We start from the raw sequence: 27,361 nt of genomic DNA, 5'->3' as shown, positions 1-27,361 counted from the left end.
AAAAAAAGAATAAAGACCACCTTACTCGAAGTCCGTGACAAGCGACGGTCTCTCCTCCCTTCCCCCCTCTCTCTTGCTCTCCGCCGCCGCTCTCACCCGAAGCATGACCAGCTCCTCCGCTCCTTCCAAGAAGGTTTCTCTCTCTCTCTCTCTCTCTCTCTCTCTCTCTCTCTCGCTCGCTCTCTTCCAATCTTCTCTCTTTTATCGTTCTTCTTTTTATCGCTTTCCAGGTTCTGAGCAAGATCGCCAGCAATCGCCTCCAGAAGGAGCTGAAGGAATGGCAGGCCAATCCGCCGGCTGGCTTCAAGCAAAAGGCCACCGACAACCTCCAAAGGTGTTCACCGCCTAGGGCTCCATCTCCTCCTCCCTCCCTCCTTTCTGCTTTCTTCTAATCAATTTGGCTTGAAACCCTTTTCTTTTCTTTTCGATCGCAAGGTGGATCATCGAAGTGGTCGGCGCCTCCGGGACGCTTTATGCCAACGAGACCTACCAGCTTCAGGTCGATTTCCCCGAGCATTACCCCATGGAAGCTCCGCAGGTGATTGGATTCGATCCCATTTTCTACTTTCTTTGGCCTTTGATTCTATAGGAATGCCGTTTTGTAATATATATTTATATATACATATGGGTGTGATAATCAGGTCATCTTTCTCCATCCCGCCCCTCTGCACCCTCATGTTTATAGCAATGGACATATATGTTTAGGTAATCCTCCACTCTGCCATGTTTTATTTATTTATTTATTTTTATATGGTCTTATGTAGGGTGTTCTGGTTCTCATTTTTGGATACTAGGGTTATCGAAACAGCTAGGCAGTTGTTAAATGCTTTTTCTGTCCATATAATATCAAGAATTTAAAGGATGAAAGATTAGTTTACTGGATCATTCTCTTCTTTTAAGTTCATTCTGGGTCATTTATTTTGTATTTGGGCCTTGTTATATTTGTATCTAGTATGGAGGCAAGTTCGCCTTCTGATGAGTGGTCTTTGCAAGCTAGTGAAGTCATTCTGTAACCGGAAGTTTAGCAGTTCCAAGGCAGTCCATCCTTGGTCAAAATACTTGAGTAAGGTCTCCATAACTCAAATAAGAGGATCGTCGAGAGGGATGCTTTGCTGAAACTAGATCATGGTTGTGAGGCCACATTAGAGAATCCTATATGGTGGCAGCAAAGTCATTTAATCATCCTTATATTTGATCAACACAAATATTAGGGTTTTCCATGATAGCTTGTCCTGCTAATCTCTTACTATAAATGTTTGCCCCTCCTTCCACCAGGAAGGAAAGAAAAAGGGGAAAAAGAACACTTTAGACAACACACCAGCAATGCAGGAGAAACCTTTTCCTTTTTCTTTCTTGTCCATACTCTTTTTCCTTCTCTTACTTTTTCTCTCTTCTATACAACTAGACCTATTAGTTCTCTTTCCTTCCTATCAATGATTTCTTTTTCGACAACCATTCAGCCGGGTGGCACGCACTAGGCACTTATCCAATACTTTTCCTTTCTCCGGTACATTACATGTTACTAATTTGCTCTTGATGGAAGCAATACATTTGTATGTTATTCCTAGGTCATTATCTTATAATAGGGACGTTGACTTTCTATTTGCACTTCACATTCTAAGTTCAGTACTACATCGCTAGTGCCCATAATCCCCAGATAGATGTTGGTTTGAGGTGCTAATTACACCTTGAGTTATATTCTAAGTTCTTAGCAAGAAAGTGACCAGCATGGTGTGATTTGACCTTGCATAAGCTGGTCATTAAACACATTAGGGGCCTGTTTTGATGTTTGTATTAGAATTACCTAGGATAGAGAAAATGTAGGAATATAATGATGCTATGGGAGGAAATCAAGAAAAAGATTACCATTGGTGTTTGCTGTTATTTGTTGTTTGGCTGATCATAGGAAAATACTCTAGAAAAATAGTTACAACCCAAATTAGTTTATACATAATGTATGCATAATGCACTTGTTATGGAAAGATGTATCAATAGTTTCACCTAATTGAATATAATTATTATTTTGATTCTGTACATTGCATATATATATATATATTATCAGTTAGTATACTTTTGCTCAAAAAATACTAGTATTCTTTTGCTCAAAAAATAGCATTCTCAACTTATATACACCTCTTAGCTAGTTCAGATTTATCACATTCACATCACCAACAACCAAACTCTTAGTTTTTCCTACAAGTCATTTGAATATTATTAAGAAAATAATCTGATAATATCAGTAGATATTCCCTGCTTCCCGAGCAGTGGAATATGAGAAAAAGAGAACAATGGAAAGAAAAGTGTAGGTTGGTTCTATTGTTTTGCAGAAGAGGCTGGAGGAGTGTCATCTATGTCAAGGAAGGAAAGGATTTGGGGCTGTGTTGATCTGCATGGGAGAGCTTTAAGAGAAAGGAGCTTGATCAGATATGGTTGAGAGAGATTTGAGGGGAAGAAGGCATTGTTACATTTTGAGGTGGAATTATTTTTACGCAACCATTATAGATGAACAGGATCAATGTCTCTTATTTTCTTTGGTATTTCAAATTCTTAAAATTTTATCCAAACAGATTTGAGGTTTCTGTTTCCATGATGGTTAGAATTTCCTTGGAATTGTGCCAATCCCATAAAAAAGCATGGTCACTGACCGCATCCAAACAGGCTCAAAGAGGAAAACCAGCATTAAAGAACTTTAGGGCTATTCCATACCTTTTATCTGGGACTTCTTGGTTATGCCATATGTGGGAATGTACCGTGTTGATGCTAATGATTGTGTCTACCCTATTTATGAAATTCACAAAGAGGTGCTGGAGAAATTACAGTTACGCTATATTCGATATATGGAGGCAACATTAGTACAAGTCATGGTTTGGAAAATTGTTTTCCATTTTAGTTTTAGTTTTAGTTTTGTCGGGTTTGTGGATTTTGGCAATCCAAGTTTCTAAGTTTTAGACAAAGGAAAAGAAAGTGCAAAAAAAATTGAAAATTGAAATAAAGGAATGAAAATAAGTAAGAAGTAAACTATATTACAGTATTTTGTGCGATGCAACTTCTTTAGGCTCATAGTATTGATAGTGTTAGGTTGAAGTTAATATTGAAAAATAAATGCAGTTCATAGGTATTTGATATTTTTGTATTGTGAATACACATGCATATATGATATATGCATTATTTATGTCTTGAAGTTGAAATATTTGGAAATATGTTGTAAGTAGCAATTTTGAACCCTTTTCATTGCTATTCAAATATTTTCTTTCATTTTTTAGAACTTAAAGATATATTGAATTTGGACATTTTTATTCTCATTGTTTTGAGGTTACGTGGCTATTTGATCATATGCATGTAGTTATCAAATGCTATATTAATTTATATAAGGAAATATTATCCCTATAAAATGTAGGTTATGCTGTTTTTTTTCACTATTTATATAGGACAGACATACCCAAATAATAACTTCAGGTTAGCCCTTTTGGTGAGGTCATGGGCTGTTACATAGAAGATTCATGAATATTCAAAAGTTAAAGGTGGATTTATGCTTATAATAATACCATAATGAAGGGCTAGAAGATTCTTGAACAACAACCTTCATAGGTTTTGTTGTTAAACAAGAAACTAAAATCCTATAAAGATTTTGAGTTTGTAGTGGAATAATCTGTTCTTCTATCATAAGATGGATCATTATCTTGCTTCATCCAATGGTTGATTTTAAGAATTAGAATTTGGGATCAATGGTTGAGATGGTTATAGTTAGGGTCTATTGGTCGTAATTGATCTTTGCCATCTTCATAAAGCTTATGTACTAGTTGTTCTTTGCCATCTTTTCTTAAAGCTTAGATGTTATGCCCTTTGCCATCTTTTCTTAATGATTAAGCAGTGGAGTTAAAGTCTACGAAAGTCGAGGATCTTGATGGAAAATTTTTGTAGTATAAGCATTTGATTTATCATTGCTACTAGTTGGTATTTAGTTTTACGATTTTAGTTATATTAAAATTTTTGATTGTTGGATCTAATTATAACCACAGTATTTGAGGGCCATAACTTCATATTTCAAGTTTTTATTTGAGCTTTTTATACTCTTTGATTTTGAATGACAAACTTGTTTATTTAGACTAAGTTATCATCTGAATAATATTTTGATGCAGACTCCTACATAATTCCCAAATTTGATAACCATCATCGTAACACAGTATTACATAGGAATGGCCTAAAATGCAGGGATGGACCTTAAGTGCTAATGTAGATAAAGATGAGATCAACAATTTGCTTTGATATCCTGTTGCAAAAAACATGGAAGAGAGAGAATCATTGATTTAATTTAATAACAGAGCTTGGAGAATCTGTGCTTTAAACTCTACAGAGGTAATTCTAGGGAGAAAGGGTCTTTAGAGTTCAGGGCAATCAAAGACTATCAAGAAAAGATTTATAACAAAATAAATCCAAATTAAAAGGGGGCTGTTCTTTCTTGAGTACAGGAGAGCTGAATTTAACTGAAAAAATTGTAACATAAAGATGGCAGAAATTTGTTTATCAATTAATCTCAGCACAAAACAGGAAAATCTATATGGATTTCTTTGTTAAAGCAATAAACTGAGCATAATAAAATTATATGTTGTTAAAAATCCCCTGCACTGTAGTGGAAAATGAAGAAAAAAGAGGCGATGCAGGTGAACTTAGGTGACGGCTTGCAATAGCATAGTCAGGCCTAAGATGTTGGACAAATTTGGGAATAAATAATTTGTTGCCTTGCTGTCCAATTATAGGAAATAGCTTAGAAGTGAACAGTTTAGTCGATTGAAAAAAATAGGGAAGCTTTCTAGGTCCTTCCTAGGGTTTAGGTATCGTGTTTGGTGTTAAGAGAAGCTTTCTTAGGGTTGTAGGATTAAAGAAGAAGGTTTGATGATGATTGAGATTTAATTCAGGCAATAATACAAATATCTGCAGATTGAAAGAGAAGATACAATGGGGAAAAATAACAGGAAGTAAAGCAGTTAGAGAGATGAAGTGGCATAGTGAATAGATGGCACTAGAGAGGGGAAGAGAGAGGGATTAGAGAAGCCATTTTGTTACTCTCTGGCACAACTTATATAATACAACTCATGACATTCTTTCACTATCCCATATATTTATATATATAGAACCTACATGATTTGAGGACTAAGTGAGCAAATAAATAAAAAAGGTAACTTGGAGACCGAGTAACTTAAAGGCTTGGTTGCCAAGTAACTCATAGTCTTACTTAAGGAACAACTAACCTAATACATCAAATGGACATGTAACCTGGGAAAATAACCTAAGGGTGTATGTAATATCTCTAAACTATTATGAACTTATTTTATGATCAAATCTGGACTGCTCATAACTCAAATGCTGTGATTGATTCCATAAGAACTCCTTGTAGAATGATAAGGGCCTAAAATACCCCTTCCATGAATGGGGCCAAACTTCCAACACTGTTTGGCTCAACTCATTTTAGATGGGAAGTTTTGGCATTCCGCTTCAGCTTTGTCGGTTGTAGGTTCATGTGCTCACCATGTTGCGATAAGTACATGTTGGCATAGCCATCATGCTGACCTTAATGGTCAAAAGGCCAAGGATGCCCAAGGAGGATATGACATACTTCCACTGACAGGACATCACATTGCATGGTATCAACCAAGTCTCCAATTGAGTAGGTGGCCAAGCATCATTCATGGACCTTTTTAGGTTTCGGTTATTCCCCATGCCACCTTGCATGGATGGAGATATGCCCCTGTTTTTAAACCAAGCTTGCAAACTGCATATTTAGGCATAATGTTGGTTCTTCCAATCTTCTCTCACCTTTATGATGACTTCTTTTGCTCTTTGTTCAAAAGTTCTATTAGTGAAAAAAGGGTCTTTTGTCAGTGAAAATCACCAATGATTAGGACACCGTGTAGAGAAATGGCCAAATCTCTTGCAAGTAAAGCATTGGATTTCAGTTCTCTATTTGGAACTTGCATTCAACCAGTTTTGTGTACTTATGGTGCGTGATGGCTTATTGCTGACTGTTATAGAGGCTTAGGATCAAGGTACGCGGGACCGATCGAACCGACGTATCGGTGAAGACCGGTACAGGTTCAGTATTGGTTGGAATCGGTACCAAACCGGTTCCGCTTAAAAAAAAAAAACGTGCGGACGCACGAGCGTCCGCATTCGGCCACAGAGTGGCAATACGTGGGGGCTCGCTGCCCTGCGCGGAGAGCCCGCGTAGGGAACTGCACGCGAGCATGGGGAATCGCGCGCGTGCGATTTCCTGCATGTGGACGTGCGATTCGCACCGCATGGAACGCGTGTAGGCGCGAGTCGGGGACGCGTTTCCCCACTCGTGCGCGGGCGCGCTGCCCTGCCCGCCGGCCGCTCTCCTTTTTTTCCCCTTCTCCTGTTCTTCTTCCGACCCTTCTCCTCTCTTTTCCGAACCGTCTCCTCTTCTTTTTTTCCCTCTCCTCTTCTCTTCTCCTCTCTTTTCCCCTTCTCCCGCGAGCAAAGAAGGGGCCGGAACCGCACCGGAGAACGGGTGATCCTCGTCAGCTCGAGGGAGGAGGTCGGCCCGAGGGAGGAGGTAGGCTTCTTCTTCTTCTCCTCTCTCTTCTTCCTCTTCTTTTTCCTCTTCTTTCTTCCTCTTTCTTCCTCTTCTTTCCTCTTCTTTCCTCTTCTTCTTCCCCGGTGCCGGTACCGGGCTTGTACCGGTGAGAATCGGACCGGTTCACACTGGTACCGGGCTTGTACCGGTGCGAACCACACCGGTTCGCATCGGTACTGGCAAGGAGCCGTTCGGTTCCGACCTCTTCGGTTCTGATCCCTTTGGGGTCCGAACCGAATTCTGTGGCTGTATCGTACCGATGCTGGCCGGCACCGGTACGGTACAGGCTGAACCGGTCGGTTTCGACGGGTTCAGCAGACCATGCTTAGGATGGTTCATATCTAGTAGTGATTGCTCTAATTTGAAGATGTTTGATGTAGAATGCTTTGTGGCTGATCTTATCTTTAAATTTTCCTCCATTTGATATGTGACATTTCAGCCAACGGGTAGAGTCTAGCTGCTCACCTCATTGAGATTTGAGATTTGGAGGTTCATACCTTGGCTTTACACTGAAATCATCATATCCTTGTTCCAAGGAAACTTGGATCATGCTGCCAAACTGTAGAACTTCAACATGTATTGTTCCATTATGGAACTACCCTGCACCAGCTGGGTGGATTGGAGATGAACCTGTTGTTTATAATTAGTTGGAACAAAATACCTTGTTAAGCTATCTTCATGTCCTCCAAAGTTTGAAACTTTGAATAGTCACATAATTGCTTTGTTGACATTTGGCCCACCATACCTGTGTTGTCCCCTTCAACTTGGCTTTTGCAAATAGGAGCTGACGCTCCTTTGCAAGCTGTTACCACTTGAAGTAGTTTTCAAGAGCATGAACCTAATCTAGGAAGACCTCTGGTTCATGTCCATTATGAAAATCAGCCACCTTGAGTTTTACTCTATGATCCATCACAGTAACTCTTTGATGTCCAATTGCTTGAGCATGGGTTTTTAGAGGGGGTGCTTGAACATGAGTCTCTGAGAAGAACCAATGTTGATGTGTTGATTCAAGGGCTTGCTTTATTTCATCTAAGGAAGTTTTTAATGAAGTTGTGTCCTCTTGAAGATGAGCAATTTGTTGTTTAGTGTCCTTGTAGTCTTGGACAAAGGCCACAAACTGATTGTTTACTTTGGCATTGGATAACATGGTGGAAGAAAGGGGTCAAAGAAAGAAGGAAAGGGAGGAAAAGAGCAAACAATGGAGTAGAATGTTATGCACTGATACCAAAGTGATGCTGATCAACTTAGGAGATGGCCTGCAATGGTGTTGTTGGGCCTAAGATGTGGGAGAAATTGGGGAACAAGTATTTTGCATTGTCTTGATGTCCAATCACAGAAAACAGGGAAGAAATGAATACTTTAGTGGTTTGAAGGAAAGGGGGAAGCTTTCTAGGTCCTATCTAAGGGTTGGGGATAGTGGTGTTGTTAGGAAAAGCATTTTTAAGGTTTTCGGGTTAAAGTATAAGGTTTGATGTTGACCTTGAAATTTGATTCAGGCAGTGATACAAATATTCGCAGATTTAGGGAGAAGATAGAGAAAAATAAGAAAAAGTAAAGGAGTTGAGAGAAGTGGCAATAGGGGAACAGATGGTACTAGAGAGATGGGAAGAGACAGAGAGGGAGGAGAGAAATCACTCAGAGACTCATACAACTCATGGCATCCTTTCACTATCCCATACGTTATATGTAGAGCCCACATGACTTGGGGACTAGGTAAATAAATAAAATGGATAACTTGGAGATCGAGTAACTTAAAAGCTTGCCTGCAAAGTAGCTTAGAGTTTAACTTGAGGACCAAGAAACCTAATATATTAACGGAACATATAACTTGGGATGCAAGCAGCTTGTATGTCAGGTAACTTAAGGGTTGGGCAATCTAATATTATCTCTGGACAAATGCATGGTTTCTTAATGATGAAATCTAGATTTCGAGTGCTGCATTTGATTCCATAAGATCTCTATGTAGTAGGATAAGGGCCTAAAAAAATACCCCTCCATGATCTTCATAGAGCAATCAGAGCCCTTAATTGTTTTGAGCCCTCTTTAGCTACCCCAAGAATATAAGAGTAAGATCTGTCAGTTTAGGCGAGGGAAGAAGTTAGAGAGGAAGAAGTAGAAAGAAACAAATCGCAATATGGAATAAAAGGTATCAAAAACCTGGTCTAAGGGACGTCTTTTTCATTCATTCAAACCAAAGTTCGCTAAACCAGTACCAAGAACCATACTGGTACATTACCGGCTTAGTACAGTACGGTCTTGTCCCAAAACATGCTTCCATCATCTTTTCTCACACCCAGTCATAGTACTGCTCGAAACTAGGCAGCATGGGTTAGTATTAGGAGGTATAGGGTGGGGTGGTTCTGTTCGGTTCGGATTGGTATGGACTAGTTCGGTTCATATATTGGACTAAATCTTGAAACTATACAGGAATCCTATTGGTATAGTGTGGCAGAATTGGTATGGGGTGGTACAGGTCAGTATGGCAGATTTTTTCAAACCGTTCATGTGCACCAGTTCTCATATGTGTTTAATTATCCATCTAGTCACAAATATTCCCAAACCTTTACTCTTAAAATTTTACAATTTAGGATTTTATTGAATGTAATTCATAACTTAGAAACCAAGTAATTTAACCCCAAGATATTAATCCAAACTAGTACCTTAGAGGCTAAGTATAAAAAACTCCAAAAGTAAAGCAGCTAACTGTGCTTCTATCACTATCATGGTGCTATGGTGTGAGTACTGCCGTGGAGAATAATACCTTCAAAATGGGAATTTCTATTTCAAAATAAAGCTCCTGTAAATACCCCTAAACCATTTAAACATCAATATACTAGAGATCTTAACTGTTTAAGCAACTTGGGGGCTCCAATCTACTCTGTGGGCATTCTGATCGTATGAATATTGTCCAAGTACATCTTCTTAGCTTGGCTATTGCACGATATCTGCCCCATGTTGCTCTAATTGACAATAAAAACCCTTTTTGGCTGATTCTTTCGTCCATAGAATCCTCCATGGGCACACATCAATTGATGTTTGATCGATGGGACATCCCTCAGTGTTACCATTCTTCTTCTTTTCCAATCATACCCTCTATCTCCCAATATGAGAGGTCTAGTGATGTGTTCTTAAAGTAATAAAGACATGTTCTACTGATGGTAAGTGAGAAAAGTAATGCTTATCAGGGTTTAAAAAAATTAGTGGCTTGCTCTTTTACAGCAGAAATGAGGACTGATCTGGATAGGTTTGAGGGCCTGTTTGGACCCTATCTGCAGATAAAATGTACTTAGATGAGAAATTTTTATGCAAAGTCTGATGGTTGAGAAAATTGAGAGATTGGAGAAGCAACAGATTCCATCCTTTTTTATGGATATGGATAATGATTTTTTTTTGTTTTTGTGTCCTTTTTTTAGAGATTGAGTGCATGGCGCTCTCCTTTGAATGCTTAAACTTTCTGTTTAATACCGTTTCATCCCTTTTTTTATGGATATGGATAATTGTTTTTTTTGTTTTTGTGTCCTTTTTTCAGAGATTGAGTGCATGGCGCTCTCCTTTGAATGCTTAAACTTTCTGTTTAATAACGTTTCGCCTCGACATCTTTGTTCTTGTGAGGAGGCACCAAATGTTTATGATGGTTCATTTTTTTGGGCATCCAAGTAAAACCCAACGGTGTTGAGGAAAAGCAAGAAGATGGAGGCTCTTCCTAAAATTTCTAGGACACAAGGTTTAGTCTAAAGAAAGAAGGTTTAATAGGGTTCGTAGCTAAGATCTATTTTTCCTTTTCTCTTCCTTATCCCTTTAGATGCTTAGTTGGTATTTGTAAGGAATTATAGTGGAGCTACCATGCCCTTTGGGCCACCCTTTGCTGGTCAAAGAAAAGCCCACTTAAAAGAAGTTCTTTTTGGTCTCTTTTTAGCTTTGTTTCAGTTAGGAATTCTTTTTCTATTTCTTTAGTGACTGCTTTTAGTTGTCATATGTCTTATTAGGTGCCCAATAGGCAATTAATTAGTATCCTATTGTTGTGTCCTAGTTGGTTTCGGGTTAAGTATAATCATGGTATGCTGAACCAATCGGAACCGGTTGGTTCAGGCTATACCGAACAGGTGCCGACAGGTACCGGTACGGTTCGGTTGTAAAAATTGGTACAGAACCGAAACTGGTGCGACCGGCATCGGTAGAAGCGGGAAAGAAGAGGCGGAATAAGAGGAAAAAAGAAGAAAAGAAGAGTAAGAAGAAGAAGAAAAGAAAGAGGAATAGAAGAAGAAGAGAAGACAAGTACCGGGAGAAGGAGGACGTCTCTTCCTTGCTCGCGGGCGGGACCTCTCTTCCTTCTTTGCTCGCGGGAGAACAGGCGGAAACTGGAAAAGAGAGAAGAGAGGAGAGAGGAGGGTTCGGGAAGAAGAAGAGGAAAAAAATAAATAAAGAAAAAAAAATCCCATGCGCGGGGCAACGTGCCTGCAAGCGAGGGCGAGTGGGGAAACGGGCACGAGTGGGGAACCGTGAGCCCGTTCGCGCCTGCTATCAAGGAATCGGGCCCGCACGCGGTTCCCTGCGCTGGCTGCGATTTCCTGCATAGGCTCGCCGCACGGGGTAGCGAGCCCACGCGGGCTGCCCCGCGTGGGCTTTTAATGCCGCACAGAGTGGCATTTGCGTGCCCGCGCGTCCGAGGCATTTTTTTTCTTTCTATCTCGATCGGTTCGGTACCAATTCCAGCCGGTATCGAACCGGTACTGATATGGTACCAATTCCAACCGGTATCGAACCGGTACCGTACCGGTATATCGAACCGGTACCGTACCGGTCTTCACAGGTACATCGGTACTATTGGTACTGCAGACTCTGAGTATAATAATGTGGACAATTGACTCTGTTAATATGGTCAAAAACTGGCAGTGCTTTTTTTTGGAGACATCCAAAGCGGACACAAATAAGCGAACTAAAGGTGGCCAATTAGTCCCCTTAATATAATGATTTTTAGATTGTTTTCTTATTTTGAGAGTCCAAAAAGGATGGGGATGTCAAGTGTCCAAGTATCCTTGAGAATCCAACATGGTGACCTCCTAATACTTGGACATGGGACATGGCCATATGAGCACCCTCAAGGTATTAGCTTGTGCTATTAGCTTATATGAGAACAAAATTGGCATTTTACACCCCAATCTTCTGAATTGCAAATTGAGTGAAAAATGCTAGGCTAACATTATGTAGATGAGTGATCCTAAAAAAATTGATTTGGCGGTGCTATGTACAAGGCCTTGTGCTTGCTTTGCTTGGGTGGAGGACCCTATAAGTGATAGGATTTAGGTCATAACCTAGGGGTATTTTGTTTTTCTAGCCTTATGTTTTTTTTAGCATCGCTTATGAAGGTTTGAAACCAAGGTTGGTAGTACTAGTACTGGAACCTGTATCGATTGTTTGGTGGTACGGTACAGTATCATGCTATGCTGACTCACCGCATATTGAGATAAGGGAGCCAGATAGAGAAGAGAGAGGGAGAAGGAAAGAGAGCAAGAGAGAGGGAGGGAAGGAGAGAGAGGGGGGAGAGAGAGGGAGCTCGAAAGGCCTCCTCTTCTCCTCTGCTCGTCTGTAGGTTCGAAATAGGGGCTTGGCCAATTTTTTTTTGCTGCTCTTTAAGCAAAGTTGGAACAATGGGGCTCCGCCCATTTTTCTTTAAGTGAACAAATAGTGTGCCGACTTCACAAGAAAATTTTTTTGTTGGCCAAGCCCCCCTCTTTTGTTTGAAACAGGGACTCTGCCTAGCGGGGCCTGCGAATGAGTGAAGGAGAAGAGGGCTTCCAAGCCCCTTCTCTTGTCATCTCTCTCTCCCTCTCTCTGTCTTTCTCTTTTCCTCTCTTTCCTTCTCTTTGCCCCTTTTCCTTTTTGGTTTCTCTAATCGAGCGGTGGAACCATGTCGGTCCGCCTCCAGTATGGCTCGGTACACCCCAAACTAGGCGGTTCGGGGCGGTATGTTGAGCCATGGTTGAAACTATGGTCTGCCATACCGGTCCGGCTCTAGACCGGTACCGGATCCGCGTGGAATCCAGTACCGAGTGGTTTTTATAGGAGAGCCGACTGATACGTGGTTCGTACCAGTCGGTACCGGTTGGTACCGCTTGGTACCGGCATCGTACCGGTGCGAACCGGCCGGTTCGCACCGGTACATCATTTTTTTTAAAAACAACCACAGTGCTGTGCGTGGTTTCAAAAACCACGCGCCGTGCGTGGTTTCAGAAAGAAGTGGCCGTGTGGGCCACTTCTTTTTTTTTAAAAAAAAGCTATGGCCTTTCGGTCACAGTAAAAGAAGTGGCTCGGCCACTTCTGTTTGTTTTGAAAAAAAGGAAGTGGCCTCGGCCACTTCTCATTCTTTTGAAAAAAAAGTGGCCGACAACGGCCACTTCTTTTTTTAAATTTGATGGCCAAGACAATAGGCAATGACACCGGCACTCGTCCAGCTCCTTGGCCTTCCTCACTCGTTTGGCTATAAAAACCGAACGAGAGCATCCAGAGTTAAATCCAGCGAGCCTCTGAGGGGTAATCAGAGAAGGGAAGATTTGAGAGATAGCCCACAAATTCAGGAGGAGGTCCTTCCTAAAAAATCCAGTGGAGACTATTTAAAGTGTGGTTTTTTTGTTCTATGTTATTTCATTAATTTTGTTAATAAGTAGCTAAAAAAATAGTTTATAAATTGCTTAAAAAAATAAGATCATGTCAAAATTTACTCCATTAGCTTAATTTTTTGATATGTTGTACATTTATTGTAGGAATTGAGCCATCAAGAAAAATGAACCCTACAAAGCGTGATATTGGCTGGTCTTATGGGCGAAGACTTGGAAGAGAGGGGCAACGACACCGATTTCAATGCAACTTAAGGTCTTCAAGGTAGGAGGGGTAACCAGGTTGATGCAACATTTAGCCGAAAAATTCGGTGAGATTGCTACGTGCCCGAATTGTCCAGGCGAGATTCGTGTGTTGATAAGGCAAAATCTCACTGAGGTCAAAGAAGTGAAGAAGAGGGTTTCCAAGAAGAGGGCGGAGGTGGATCGCCGAGTGACAAAACCACCTTCCTATCACTCTAGGGAGCTAGAGGAGGTTGAGGATCTAGATGAGGAGAAGACAGATATTCAGGCAGCCATGCAGGCAAGCCTGGATGATCAGTGGCAGCAGGGGGAGGTGGCTAGGCATAGGGCTCGATTTGAGCCCTCTTCATATGAGTCAGGCGGTGGTTCTAGGAGCACTAGACTAGATCCAGAGTTCTTGAGGATAACTTCAGTCAGGGAGGGCGTCGGCAAAGAACGTGGTCGGATTGCATCTATGCTAGGTAGTTTTGGTAGCCGAAAGAAGTCATCTAAAGGAATTCCACAAGGAGCGACAATTCATGATGTAGATTCGCATGCTCTCCCCAGCAGAAATTCAAGGCAGTAGAGGGTAGACACAATGTGGATGAAGGATAAGAAGAAAACTATGTGGCGAGCTATTGGATCCTAGTTTCACTTCAGCCATATCCCAGCGAATGTGGCAGACAACGTACTACAGGTCTGCCATTGCCGTCATACAAGCTGCCGGTCCCGATGTAGTTCCTCTAGGCCCGAAGGACATCTACGGTGAGCTTCTTGACAACAATAAGGAGCTGGAGAATTGGATTGACTCCTACAAGAGCAAGTGGCCCATATATGGACTAACCATCATGTGTGATGGTTGGACCGGTCGACCAGGCGGAGCATCATCAACTTCCTGACATACTGTGATGCGAAGATCTTCCACAAGTCGGTTGATGCTTCGGCTTATGTGCACAACACCGCGTACATGCTGAAACTTAAGGAGGATGTGATTGATCTAGTAGGAGAGGAGAATGTCATGCAGGTCGTCACTGATATTGGGCCGCAATATAAGGTTGCCGCGGAGATCTTGATGGAGCGGCAACCACATTTTTTGGAGCTCATGTGCTGCACATTATATCGATCTCATGCTGGTGGATATTGGAAAGATTCGTAGGGTGCAGCAAACGGTGGAGACAGCCCAACACATCACCAGGTATATTTATAACCATAACTGGGTTCTTTCATTGATGAGAAAGTATGCAGGAGGAGAGATTCTGAGATCAGAAGTCATACGGTTTGCTACCAACTTCATCGTACTTGATAGCGTTCTCGAGAAAAGAGGAGCCCTACGTCAGATGTTTGTCAGTCCCGAGTGGCATGATAGTAGATATTCTTATGCCGGCACTGAAGGGAGCAAGATAGAAGACTTGGTGACGAGACAGTCATTCTGACAGCGGGCCACTACAATAGTCAAGGCTATCAAACCATTATATGAAGTGCTGCGGGCCGTAAATAGCGAGATCTACCCCCAGATGGGTTTTTTATATCACATGATGGTCAAGGCAAAGGATCAGATTATGGAGGTAGATCCAGCACATGGCCAGTCGTACATCAACATCATTGAGCGATGGTGGGGAGCGCAAATGGGTAGAAAATTGCATCTAGCAGGTAAGCAAGAATATTGACAATTATAGTGATGGATGTACTTATATAATTATGCTAAGATAGTCTCATATATGCGCAACATACTACCTAAATCTCCAGTTTCAGTACAGCATAGATGGAATTGGTATAGATGAAAAACTTCTGGATGCTTTGTGTAATGTGATTTACAAGATGGAGCATGATCCAAAAAAGCGGCCCTATGTCTTGAAGAAGTAACTATAATTTAGTAATTACTAGCATGTGTAAGTATACCGGCATCTTCAATTATTAACATAGTAGAACACGCTTCTTTTTCACAGAGCAAAATATTTAGAGAGGGCAGCTACAGTTTTGGCCAACGAGCTGCTGTCGTCAGCAAACAATATGAATCCAGGTACGTCACACATCAGGAAGACATTCACCTGGTGTTACTTGGTTACTAATATGGAACCATCATATATGTAATTTTCATAAATATTTTTGCAGCTGATTGGTGGGTGTATTTTGGCGGGTCCGCGAAAAATCTAAAGCAGATAGCTATCCGGATCCTCTCCTAAACAGTCTCCTCTGGTGGCTGTGAGTGCAACTGGTCCACCTTCGCCCTTATCCACAGCAAACAAAGGAACCGTTTGACACATAAGCGCCTCAACAACCTTGTTTATGTGCACTACAATCTGCGGTTGAGGCTAAAGTGCATTCAGGAGGAAGCGGAGCTTAAGTATGTAGATCTGATTTACGGGACCTTCACCGATGATGACGATAATTCACTGCTAGGCTGGCTTGTAGGCCAGCAGCAAGAGCCCGAGCTTGACGAGCCAGGATCGTCTCCACGACCAGCTAGCTTCATAGCAACCGAGGTTAGGGTCGATCCAGAGCAATGAGCTGAGTGCAATATTCCGCGCATTTCCAAAGCTGATCAGCTGCAGGCACAGGGGAGCCAGTCACCACATGATTGGTACGAGACACCCTCCGAGAGAGCTGATCGAGAGATGCTCAGCAGAGAAAGGCGAGATAGCCAGACAGAGAGGGCCAGAAAAGGAAAACAAAGGGTCCCAATGGAGAGTGTCGAGGAGACTTGGACCAGCAACGATGAAGGTTCTGGTGGTGATCGATCTTCTAGCCATGGAGGAAACGGAGGACAATATGGTACTTATGAGACACAGCTGGAGGGTGGTCTTCATTTCACCGGTGAGTCTCAATTTACGGGTGCTACACAGGATACGGACTACGGTCGACCACCTGATAGATTCCGTGAGGATATTATTGGATATAGAAGATGGGCTCCTCGAGGTCGTTCAGGAAGTCAGGATACAGCTACAGATGAGCTCGCATACGGACACAGATTCTATTATCCACAGCCTCAGCCTGACGAATATGGATATGGTGCATCGGATTTTGCTTCCGCCATATTCGGATGGGCCCCTACACAATCAGAAGATACCTCTCAGAGCCAGAGCGTGAGCGAGAGATCCGACAGTTCTTATAACCTGGTGCGCATTCCTTCTAATTGGGTTGATCTGCCTCCTCCTGACTATACTTATGATCCGAATATTTACGAGAGCCATTGGCACTCATCTCGATTTTAGATATTTGAGAGTGCTTTAAATATATGAAATGATTATATCTTAATTTGAAAATATTTTATGTGTATCATTTTATCATTTGGAACAGGAGGAAGTAATAACATGCATCATCTATGTTTCAACCCTAAATTCAAGTATAGAAACATCAAAAATCATGAAAAAAGTAATAAAAAAACATCAAAATTTACTTAATTTAAGATCCAACAGAGACAACACTTGAAAAAAGCAAATCGAACCCAAAATCCGGCTCACCGTACCAGCCGGTACGGACCGGACCGGTACCGTACCGGTCCGGCTGGCCACCAGTACGCCGACCGGTACCTGTACGACGGATCTTGGTTGAAACCCTTTTTAAGAGGCTTGATTGGGAACATCACCCTACCCTTTCCTATTATCTACTCATATGGCTAAGTTGAGAAAGAAGGGCAAAAGAAGGAAAGAAAAATAAGAAAGAGGAGAGAGAAGAGGAGTGTATGTTTCTTGCAATTCAACTTAATTATTGGCACATCACTACTATGCTAATCTCCAAATGGTCTTCTAGTCTTGTGTGGTCAACCATATTAAGAGTCTCACTAGAGATTTAGGATAGAAAAGGAAAACCTACTTAATAGATATTACTTTTGAGTGGGGCTTTATGGACTAGCTTCTAACACAAATTTTTGTAGAAATGGTGCTTGTTGATAAATATGAGGAATGAGGATTCACAGCTTCTATGTGCATCATATGGGAGGTGAAGATGGTGGCATAGTAATGGCACTGTAGATGGTAATTATCAATGGTAGCATCTGCTTAATGGATGCTATTAGACCTGTTCATGAGCTCAGTGGCTCACCCACGTACTCCAGCTTGAAGCCTTTTGGGTAGGCTCGGGTCAAAGGTTTTAGAACTGACAAGCTGGGTCGAGACTCGAGAATAGGCCCGTTTGATAAGCGGGTCGGGCTTGGGAATTAAAGCCTGGTCCGAGCCTAGCCCAACCCAATAGTTTACTTTTTTTGTATTTATTTATTTATATTTGATGTATTCGTAGACTTAATTAACAATTACAGTTGATATGTGAACTTAATGGGATGATAGACATGTTATAGATCGTTGACAATATTTAATTATTCATATTTTTAGCATTTTTTAAATATTTTTATATTTTAATAAAAAATATTATGAAGCCTAAGATTTGGCCTGAAGCTCTAGTAAGAGCTGACTCGGGCCTCGAAGGTAGGCTTGAAGGCCAGGCCAAGCCTAAGAAAATTTTGTTGACCATCGGCCAAAGCTTGGCCCATGCCCGACCTGGCCTGACCCTTGAACACGTATAGGTGCTATTTCTTCACTGATGATAATATGGTGGTGGTACTGGTTGTTATATAAAGTTGGAAGGTCTCATGAAGTTGGAGAAGTAAACAACAATTATGCCCTTCTCAATTTGATTTCCTTATAACACTATTTTTTAAATGAAAGTCATTAGGGCGATGGTGGAATACAAAAGCAAAAGTTACCTTGTTTCCTTTTTTTTTTTTTGCTTTTAAAACTCGAGAAGTATAGTCGGATAAGTTTAGGGCAGTACCTTCTCTAATGGAAGCAATAATTTGAAATGTACGATTATAATGAGTTGTGTCACAAGATAAGTTCTTTTCCTAGTCTACATCTCTTACTTCCTAGTTTGCTACACATGAAGGTGGGCCTTTACGAGTCCTTACTTGAACATACACCAAAAGCACAAGGCAATTTAGCCACATGGCCAATGCCACATCACTATGCAAAACTCCTGGAGATGCATAATGCTAGTGTTGCATGTTTAAGTTGCCAAATCATCAAGCCTTGTAGCTTTTTGAATTCCATATATGATTGCACATTTGTTTCTTATCCCATCAAGATTCTGCTCTCAAGGCCACAACAACGCTCTTATGCCATGGTCCTATTGATGCATCCATGGTGCGCCTTTGTCTAGGGCCATAGCACCCAAAACCTTAATTTCATGCTTGTTTGCACAATTTTGTGCATGCCATGACATTAAGGTCCTGCTACCAAGAAAATATCAAATTATGTTGATACTATCCCTTATCAACTCGTTGGTCAACTCTTTAGTCTAGCTCCAAGGCTCAATTTATTTTTAACATCGATCTTGTATTAGTCAGTGGCTTGTTCTAATTGGTTATTAGGGATCTCATGTTGCACCATAGTGCCTCGCTTAGACTTTCTTGTCAAGGTAGGCCAAGCACTTAGCTACAGAGATGCAAAACCTATAAGGTGGTCTTGGACTCTTGAGCAACAATTAAGATAGAACTTTGAATCCTTTTCCCATTGCGAGGATTGTTGGCTTGTTTAATCAAACATCACCATGACATCCCTTAATACAATGCCCAAGAATGGCATCCCTTTCAACATGAAAACTACAACACATAATAGGGGAGGCGAAGCCCCTTAATAGAAGGTATCCACCACTCCTAAAAGGTCCAAAGGTTGCTCAAGAAACAAATATCTATCTTGGTTATCCATCACCATGCTACATGAAAGTTTGTAAGGCTTTATGCTAGTGTATGTCATGCCACATGGTGCAGTCATGGCTTATGGTCCTCTTATTGCACTAGTTTCTAACCTGAATTATAAATACCCTATTTTTAAGTAACCCTGGTTCACTTCAGTAGGGGCTAGGGCTATTCGGTTCGCTGCTTATTTCTAAATTGGGAGAGGGAATATGCTCCTCTTCAATCACCTCTTCTTCAGATGTCGACGGTGAACTCCAACGTATACTACATCCCCAAGGGCCACATAGAGCACACCCAGGGCATCGTGGACTTTAGGAGCTCCGCCTCTTGCGGTTTCCTCATGCTCATCCTCTGCTGGGTAATTGCTATGAAATTCATGGTAGATCTGAAAAACGACAGCATCATTTGCATATAGCCATCTTGATCCGTGTGAGGAACCGCTTTAGTGACGCCAACAGTGCGAGGAACCTCAACATTGGCGTGATATGGATTCGCCAGAATCGCTAGTGCTTCTCACTGCCGAGCTCTGTCGTGCTCCATTGCCTCGATCCTCAACCGCTGCTACTCAGCCCCTGGTATGCCTTCCGCTTCTTGTACCTTTTCAACCTCCATTATATGCCTTCATCTTGCTTGCTTTCATCTTTTCCCGCTCGATCTCTAAGTTCTATTGCACTAGACATTCGATTTGGGGATGAGAAGCAATGAAAATGTTTTGCAATTTTTTTAATTGAAAAAATAAGTTGAGGAAATTCAAGACCTGCCCGAAATCCAAAGCTCGAGTAAGTACATTGGGGTTAGGCCCGAGCCTGGCTAAATTTAGTTGTACCTTGGGCTGAGCCCGACCCGAACTTGTTCAGTATGTGCTTTGTCTATCAGATATTTAGCCTTTAGAATGATTTTCCACAATAACAGCCTAAATATCCTCAAATTAGAATGGTGAAAGCTATAGGGTGCCATAACTACATTTTCTGATTCATAACTTATTGTAGGTATTATGGACATACTATTATCATGGAATAACATGTATTAGTCCAACTATTTTATGATGTATTTCTTCTACTCTATCATATTGATGTGACCTCTATGGGCATAGGTGGCACAGGACAACCATTAATTGGGGGTAGAAGCAAGTAAGGGGGATCAAAAAAGTATAAAAGAAAGGCCGATGAAGCTAGCATAAGAGAGATGTTCCGATGGATTCTAAAATTGTGTGTCATTCTTTGTAGATCTTGGCTATTGAAGTTTTGAGGGTTGTAGCCACCGCTGGGTTAGAACTGTGTATATCCATATAGCTTTTTTTTTTTTTTTTTGGGGGGGGGGGTGTATTAGGTTATCCACTGAGTTATGTAGAATATATGGAATAATAGAGTAAGTATTTTCATTACACACTAGGATGGCAAATCATATGCATGGTAAGTAACTAGGTACTAGTGGTTCCTCAGAAAAAAGTTCGTCATGAATTCTTCTTGCTGTCCTTTTCAATTTTTTGATTTTAGTATCAATTACTATTGTAGTAGTCTCTACCTTCACTTTACCTTTGTTTTCATTCTTGCAACATTTGTTTCCACTATAAAATAAATTTAGTATAGTATTAAGTATTAACCAAGGTTGGCAATACCAGAACCAACACTCGTACTGGTAGGTGTCGAGTTACCCCCACATGCGTTGCGACGATCGCAGCGAAAGATATGCGTGGGGTCATTCATCTCATGAACGTCCTAGAGAACGTAGATTTCAAAAAAATTCTGAGTTTTCTAACTCAGAAGATTATGAAATCATAGGAAAGATTAAAATTAAAAGACTAGATTAATTTCAGATCTACTATTTAGAATTATAAAGATTGTACCTTTATCTTTAAGCGGGTAGATCTTTACCGCTATCTGATGATCGTTGGATTTGGTTCGCTTGAAGCCACACAAGCGTCCGGGCCTCTATAGGTATCCACACGAGGTACAGATTGCTCCAAGATCTCACCGGGGTGCTAGCTCTCTTGCAGAGATCACCTTTGATGGCTGATTTTCTCTCTTCAATCAACCCTTTGACTGCTTTGAGAGGAAGGAGGAAGAGGAAGAAGCCTGCGCCTTCTTTTCTTCTTTTCTTTGCACACGGCTGGAGGAGGAGAAGATGAATGGGGTGGCTGAAACACGAGAGCTCCAATTCTTCTTAATGCCCCACGCCACCCCTTCTTTTATAGGCATTCTATGCCTAGCTAAACAAGGAATAATTTCAATAAGAAATCACTTCTTGATTCATTCCTCCAAATTCTACCACACCCTTACTTAATTTTATCACACGTCTTACTTAAGAGGGATTGGAGAGAATCTAAGGGCTTACCTTGCGCCGTGTGGCAATCCGCGTTTAAGAGAAAGGAGGGGCGGATGCCCCTCCATGTGGCATGTGGGACCAAAGTAGGAAAGGAGAGGGACGCCCCCGTCCTTTCTTTGGGCGTGTGACAAGGAGGGGCGGACGCCCCTCCTTTTCTCCCTTGTGTGGCATGCATGAAGGATGGGACTATCCCATCCTTTCATGCTCAAATTTTCTAATCCAATTAGAAAATTTTTGGTTCCTCTTGATCAATTGAATTCTAATCCAATTAGAACCCAATGTGTCCTCCAATTTGATTCATATGAATCCTAATCCAATTAGGATCCAAATTGGACTTCATGAATTAAGTTTCTTATCTAATAAGAAGTTCTAATTAATTAGGCCTTCCCATCCTTATCCAATAAGGTTAAGCCTAATTTAATTAGGTCCAATTGAATCAATTAAATTGCAATCCAATTGCAAATCCTTCTTCTTTAGCTCACTCACTCTTAGTGGGTTAAATCAATTGTTAATCAAATTGACAATCTAGATCAATTGCGATTCTAAATCGCAATCCAACCGTCGGAACGATCAAAATCTCTATTGTATGTGACCCCATAGGATCTATTCTCTCTAGTAGTGAGATATATATTATGATCTCTATCATAATATCATTGAAACTTCTTTCAATGGGTTGAAACAATTTCAACTCTACTCATCAGGGTTCACTGATCAAGTGAATACCTTTGAGTCCAACAATTCACTAGTGATACCTAGCAGCATATAATGGCAACCCAACAGAACAGAATGGATGAACTTCTAGGTGCAGTTAGCATATGATACAGTACCTCTATCGTGAATTCCGATATGACGGAGGTTATGGATAACTCGTCAAACTCCATCGTCTTATGTCAAATTTATTTGATTCAAGTTCGAGATTGGAAAACTCTTTTTTCAGAACTGCCCTGGCCAAGGTTTTTCGAACTTAATCTCATAAATCATATAGGATCATTCCCAATCTATCAAGGTCGATAGATCCCATCTAGATGCAACCCTAATCCGACAGTGAACCTACTGTAGCTAATCTGCACCACGAGGATCCTTAGGGCCCATGTTTATATGCTCGTCAAACTACAACCTCACCGTGAGTAGCTGAGGTATCGCAAGTCTAAGTACTAGTCATATAACTGCAGCATCAAGTAAGTGACCGACGAGTGGATAGACATTCAAGTGACTTTTTGCTTTGGTCACGCTCAGTACCCTTGTTCTCTAACAAGCACTTGCACAATCACTCCTGTATCTCCACACTGTGGACTTAAAACTCATTCATCAAAAAAAGTGATCTGTGTACTAATTTCATCGGATCGATCACCGTCCTTCGTGATGATCCATCGATCAGGAGCAATTCAGAAATTAACTACTTCATGACATATGTCTTAGATTCTCAACTCTTGAGAATATATGTTATCATCTTATTAATTCTTAGGACGATTCATGGACACATAATAACATAAATGAATAAAATGCCTAATTTTTATTAATCAATAAAAAGGTTAAGTACAAATTTTATGTCCCAGAACAATTACAGTACGTTTGCCAAATTTCCTTTTAGGGCATACTTCTAACAGTAGGCTGGTGGTACAGTGTGGTACCGTACCGTCCTGTCTTGGTGCATAGCGAAAAAGAAAAACAAAAGGGGGAGAGGGAGAAGGAGAGAGGAAAAGAGAGGGAGGGTGAGGGAGGGGGCGAGAGAGATGTGGAGAGAGGAGGGGGAGAGATGCGAAGAGAGAGGGGGCTTGGAAGCTCTCCTCTCCTCCGGTCGTCTGCACATTGGGCGGGGCACTATTTCGTTCGAAACAGAGCTCGACCTATTTTTTTTTTTATTTTTTTGGTTTCTTTAAGTGAAGTCGCCGACTTCACTTAAGAAGTGAAAAAAAATAAAATAAGGGGTTGACTGTTTCATTCGTGCGAACGACCGAAGGAGGAAAGGAGGGCTTCTGAGGCCCCTCCCTCTCCCTCTCCCAGCATCCATCACTCCTCCCTCCCTCTCCCTCTCTCTCTCTCCCCCCTCTCTCCCCCCCTCTCTTTCTCTATTTTCTTTTCCGCCCTCCATCGCCGATTCTCATTTTGCTTGTGAGGACCGTCCCGATCTGTGGCCGGTACAGCTCAACATACCCTGAACCAGGCGGTTCGGGATGGTCTTGCCATCCATGGTATTAATGTTCTGCATTCAAGAAAAATTTTGGAGGGATTGATCTTTTTGACATAAAAAATAAAAAAATAGCATTTTATTGAAGTCCAAAATGAAGAAATTCTCTCTCCTTTGGCATAGTTGTTGTTAATGCTCAAGTCGACAGTATTCTTAATTCTGCATTTTACTGTTCCAGTCGTCTGCTATTAGTTCAAATCCCTGCCATCATACTGAACTATAGCATACCTTCTTGTTATCTTGTTTGGATTTTTAAGGATATTTTCTAGCCTCATTTTCTTAGAACCTGTGGTTCCTACATGTTGACCAACTTTCAACAATTTTAGTCTTTGAATTTCTAGTTTGAAAAACCAACTTTTGAACCAGCTCATCCTGCTCTAGGTTCTTTGAATAGAGCAAGGTGCTTTGTCCTCTTTGCTTAATGACCCTCTGCCTGAAGGTTTGCCAAAGTCAGGTTTCTTCTGATCTGGAGAACAGAATTTGAAAAGTGCATCATCACTACTCTCAGCCATATCATTTGGTTCAAGAATCTTCCCACACTATGCCACTACCAACAATTCTTTAATTGAAGGTTTGCAGGGCTCTGAACATATCCCCTTGAAGAAGGCTTAGTCAATGACAATGCTATTTAGAGCAGTGCTGAGACTAACAACAGTAAAATGATACTGCATTTTACATTCTTGTATGAAAGCCATCAATTGGGATTAGGAAATTAAGCCATGATTTTCTGGTGAGCACCTTCTGCTTCTAAACCATCATTTCCAGTGCTATCCAAAACCAGCTATTTTTGTGTTTAATGTTTCCCCTAGTTTGATGCCACTCTACTCCTCTACCAATTGTTGATGTCAAAAAATGCCTTAGTACAAACAGTTGACCTCCACATATATTCAGATATTACCTTCGTGACGAATCTTGCCTCCCTTTTAAATCGAAACTGGAAACTTTTCTCTTACACTGAACATTAAATAGTCTATTTTTTCTTTGTTTTATGGTCATTCCTGTGGAGTTACCTATCATGCTTGCCAATTTACTGATAGTCTTGTGCAACCACAGATGTGATCACTGATTAGAAATTGGGGAGTGCAACTCAAATGGGGGTTGAGCTTAGCGATTCTTTCTACATTTTAGTCAATTTTTCCTCTTTCGATGAAACTAAGGGATGACCTCAAAATAACTAGTGGCTTCCTCAAAACCCCTCCTTAAACAATCCTACAGTCCATTAAGAACCAAAATAAAGATAGGAATGCCCATTTGTTTATCAGAAACCTGCACTACCCTTTAGTTTCTGGATTCTTTCAGGAAACTCAATAAGGTGTTCATTTTTTAGGAAAATATACAGTAATGAGTGCATACATCCATTGCTTTGCGGCTCAAACATTGTTCCCAAGTTCCTGTGGAATAAAGGACTACCACATCCTTAATCCTTTTGGGGGAATAATTGCTGGCTGAACAATGCTAACAATCTGGGGATGGAAGAAACAAAAATATGTAAAACAAGGAAGTTTGACATTTTTTTGGGGCATGAGAATTTTCACCTATCAAGAGGGTTCAGATGCTCAAAGGTGATGCAGAATCGATGCACAATTGAATTGATGGTTAAGAGTAAGAAATGAAGAAGGTACGGTATTTAGAATGTAATGTGAATCAGATGAAAGCTTTTTCAAGAGGGTGATGAATGTGCATAAAATGTGAGGATAAAGCAAGTGAGACCTCGGATTGCGATATTGCAAATTGTCAAAAGAAATTTTAGAAGTTTCCTCGACTTGGTTAGGAACTCTGCTGTTGGTTTCATAACATACCTTAACTGGGATGTGGTTAGGATAATACTTAATTTCCATAATCAGGAGCAGGTGTGAGTGTGGGTCCATGTGTGGTTTGGGGAAGCGGATACTTTAGAGACATTTTTAGTAAAGAAGTGCTTAAGTGGGAGCAGGTTTGGAATAGGTCAAGGTCTGGATGTGCGGAAACGGATACTCTAGAGACACTTTTAGGGCCTGTTTGGATGATTGGCTGAAAATATTTTAGGATTCGTGGATTGGGCTAGTACAATCAGCAAGCTCACAGTATTATAGGTTGGGCTAGGCCTATATTGGAGTGGACCCGCCCAAATCCCATGGGGAGAAAAAAAAAATTGAGCATGGCCGGCCCACTCTAAAGCTATTCCTAGGTATTTATGAATATGGGTGTAGCCCATGTTGGTTGTACTAGCCTAATCCATGAATCCCATAGGATTTTCAGTCTAATCATCCAAATAGGCCCTTAGTAGGAAAGTGCTTAGCTAGGGGGAGCAGGTTCTAGTTTTCAATAATATTCTAAAGCAAGTGTGTTGCTCTAGATGAAAAAATTCTGGCTACCAAGGGATAATGTATATTCTATGAGTTTTGTATGTTTGAATTCTATTGCATTTTATATGTATTTAGATAAGGGATGATGATGGAGGCCTTAAAGTATTAGAATAGTTTACTAGGTTTCTTATGTACAAAACCTTTTTATTTTTTGGGTGAAACTATATTGCTCATAAGCAACTTGTATTGTTTTAAAGTTTATTAGTTTTTGTATCAATTTACTGTTTGCATCTTTAATTTTATATTATTTTTTAATATGCTTGAATCTATCGACAAGAGGGCTCTAGTGCACTAGGCTCCAGCCACTGTGGAGTCTGAGGAGGGTTAGATGTATGTAACCTTATCTCCATGTGCGGAGAGACTATTTCTGTGTTGTGAATCCATGGCACCCAAGTCACAGTGGAGAGCAATCTTACTAGTGTCCCCAGGCCCACTCTTGTATCAATTTCTATATCTTGTGCATATTCTGATACTGCGTTTCATCCTTTTGAATATCATATGCCATTTTTAAAGGCTGTCGAGTATAAATGTGATAATTGACATCTAAATATTGTGTTTGTATGTTGACTTTTTTGTATATGGTACCTTAAAATCCTAAATTGGGTTTTCGAATTAGAACTCACAACTTCAGTTGAGTTGGATTCTTTCTTTAATGAATTCTATAAAGTTGCTGTTTGGTTTATTGCAAAAAGACAATTCAACTACCAGTGTTTGACAAATATTTGATTGTGAAGATCCTCTCCTGTAAGTTTTGACATTCTAGTTTGGGCTTTTTGTGGCAGATATACTATATGATTCATGGTCACCAGCAATGACTGTAAGTTCTGTTTGTATTAGCATTCTATCCATGTTATCAAGCTCGACTGTAAAGGTCCTTGTCTATCCCCATGTCTCTTACATGCCCTGTTCTTGTGTTACATTCTCTGCCTTGTTATTATTTTACTTGAACCTTTTTGACTGCAGCAACGCCCTGATGATAATGACCGGTATGTCAAGAACTGTAAGAACGGCAGGTCTCCTAAGGAGACTAGGTGGTGGTTCCATGATGACAAGGTGTAGGTACAACAGCTTTAGGTGGCAGCCGTTCCCAAATGGAGCAATCGAGGGCTCATGAGCTACTGTAAATTTGCATGAGGTGTTTATAAAGTCTGATAAGTTGTATCATTCCCAACAGAGAGCAATAAAGCAATGCAGAGCTAAGGTGTAACGAAATTGGCTGTGGTAACTTTATCAGCTTAGCTTCTGATGAAATTACTTCTGCTGCTTATCAATGCCTTAAGCACAAAGCAGCAAAAACTTGTATGAAGTGCGAGTTGTGACCTGACCTGATCTGGCCCATATTTATGAAACTTATGTTGACTGCAACAGCTAACAGAAGTTCAC

General features: G+C 40.9%; 1 protein-coding gene across 2 annotated transcripts; it reads left to right on the top strand.

The window, feature by feature from the left end:
* On the top strand, positions 1–27,345 carry LOC103723967 (putative ubiquitin-conjugating enzyme E2 16). 2 transcript variants are annotated; one of them, XM_008815070.6, is made up of 6 exons: positions 1–133; positions 231–334; positions 436–538; positions 642–705; positions 26,761–26,849; positions 26,942–27,345. In XM_008815070.6, exons 1-6 carry the CDS (start codon positions 104–106, stop codon positions 27,035–27,037), a joined length of 486 nt encoding a protein of 161 aa, XP_008813292.1. In that variant the 5' UTR covers positions 1–103; the 3' UTR covers positions 27,038–27,345. The 2 variants fall into 2 exon arrangements, with proteins under 2 accessions (XP_008813292.1, XP_008813293.1); XM_008815071.5 differs by having other exon boundaries at positions 26,761–26,795; positions 26,942–27,249.
* The last annotated feature ends 16 nt before the right edge of the window (positions 27,346–27,361 follow it).

The sequence above is a fragment of the Phoenix dactylifera genome, chromosome 5, assembly GCF_051530095.1.
Source record: "Phoenix dactylifera cultivar Ajwa chromosome 5, Ajwa_hap1_PhDact_Kaust_v1.1, whole genome shotgun sequence".
Classification (NCBI taxonomy): Eukaryota; Viridiplantae; Streptophyta; class Magnoliopsida; order Arecales; family Arecaceae; genus Phoenix; species Phoenix dactylifera.
This window is presented reverse-complemented; position numbering and strand designations above follow the sequence as displayed.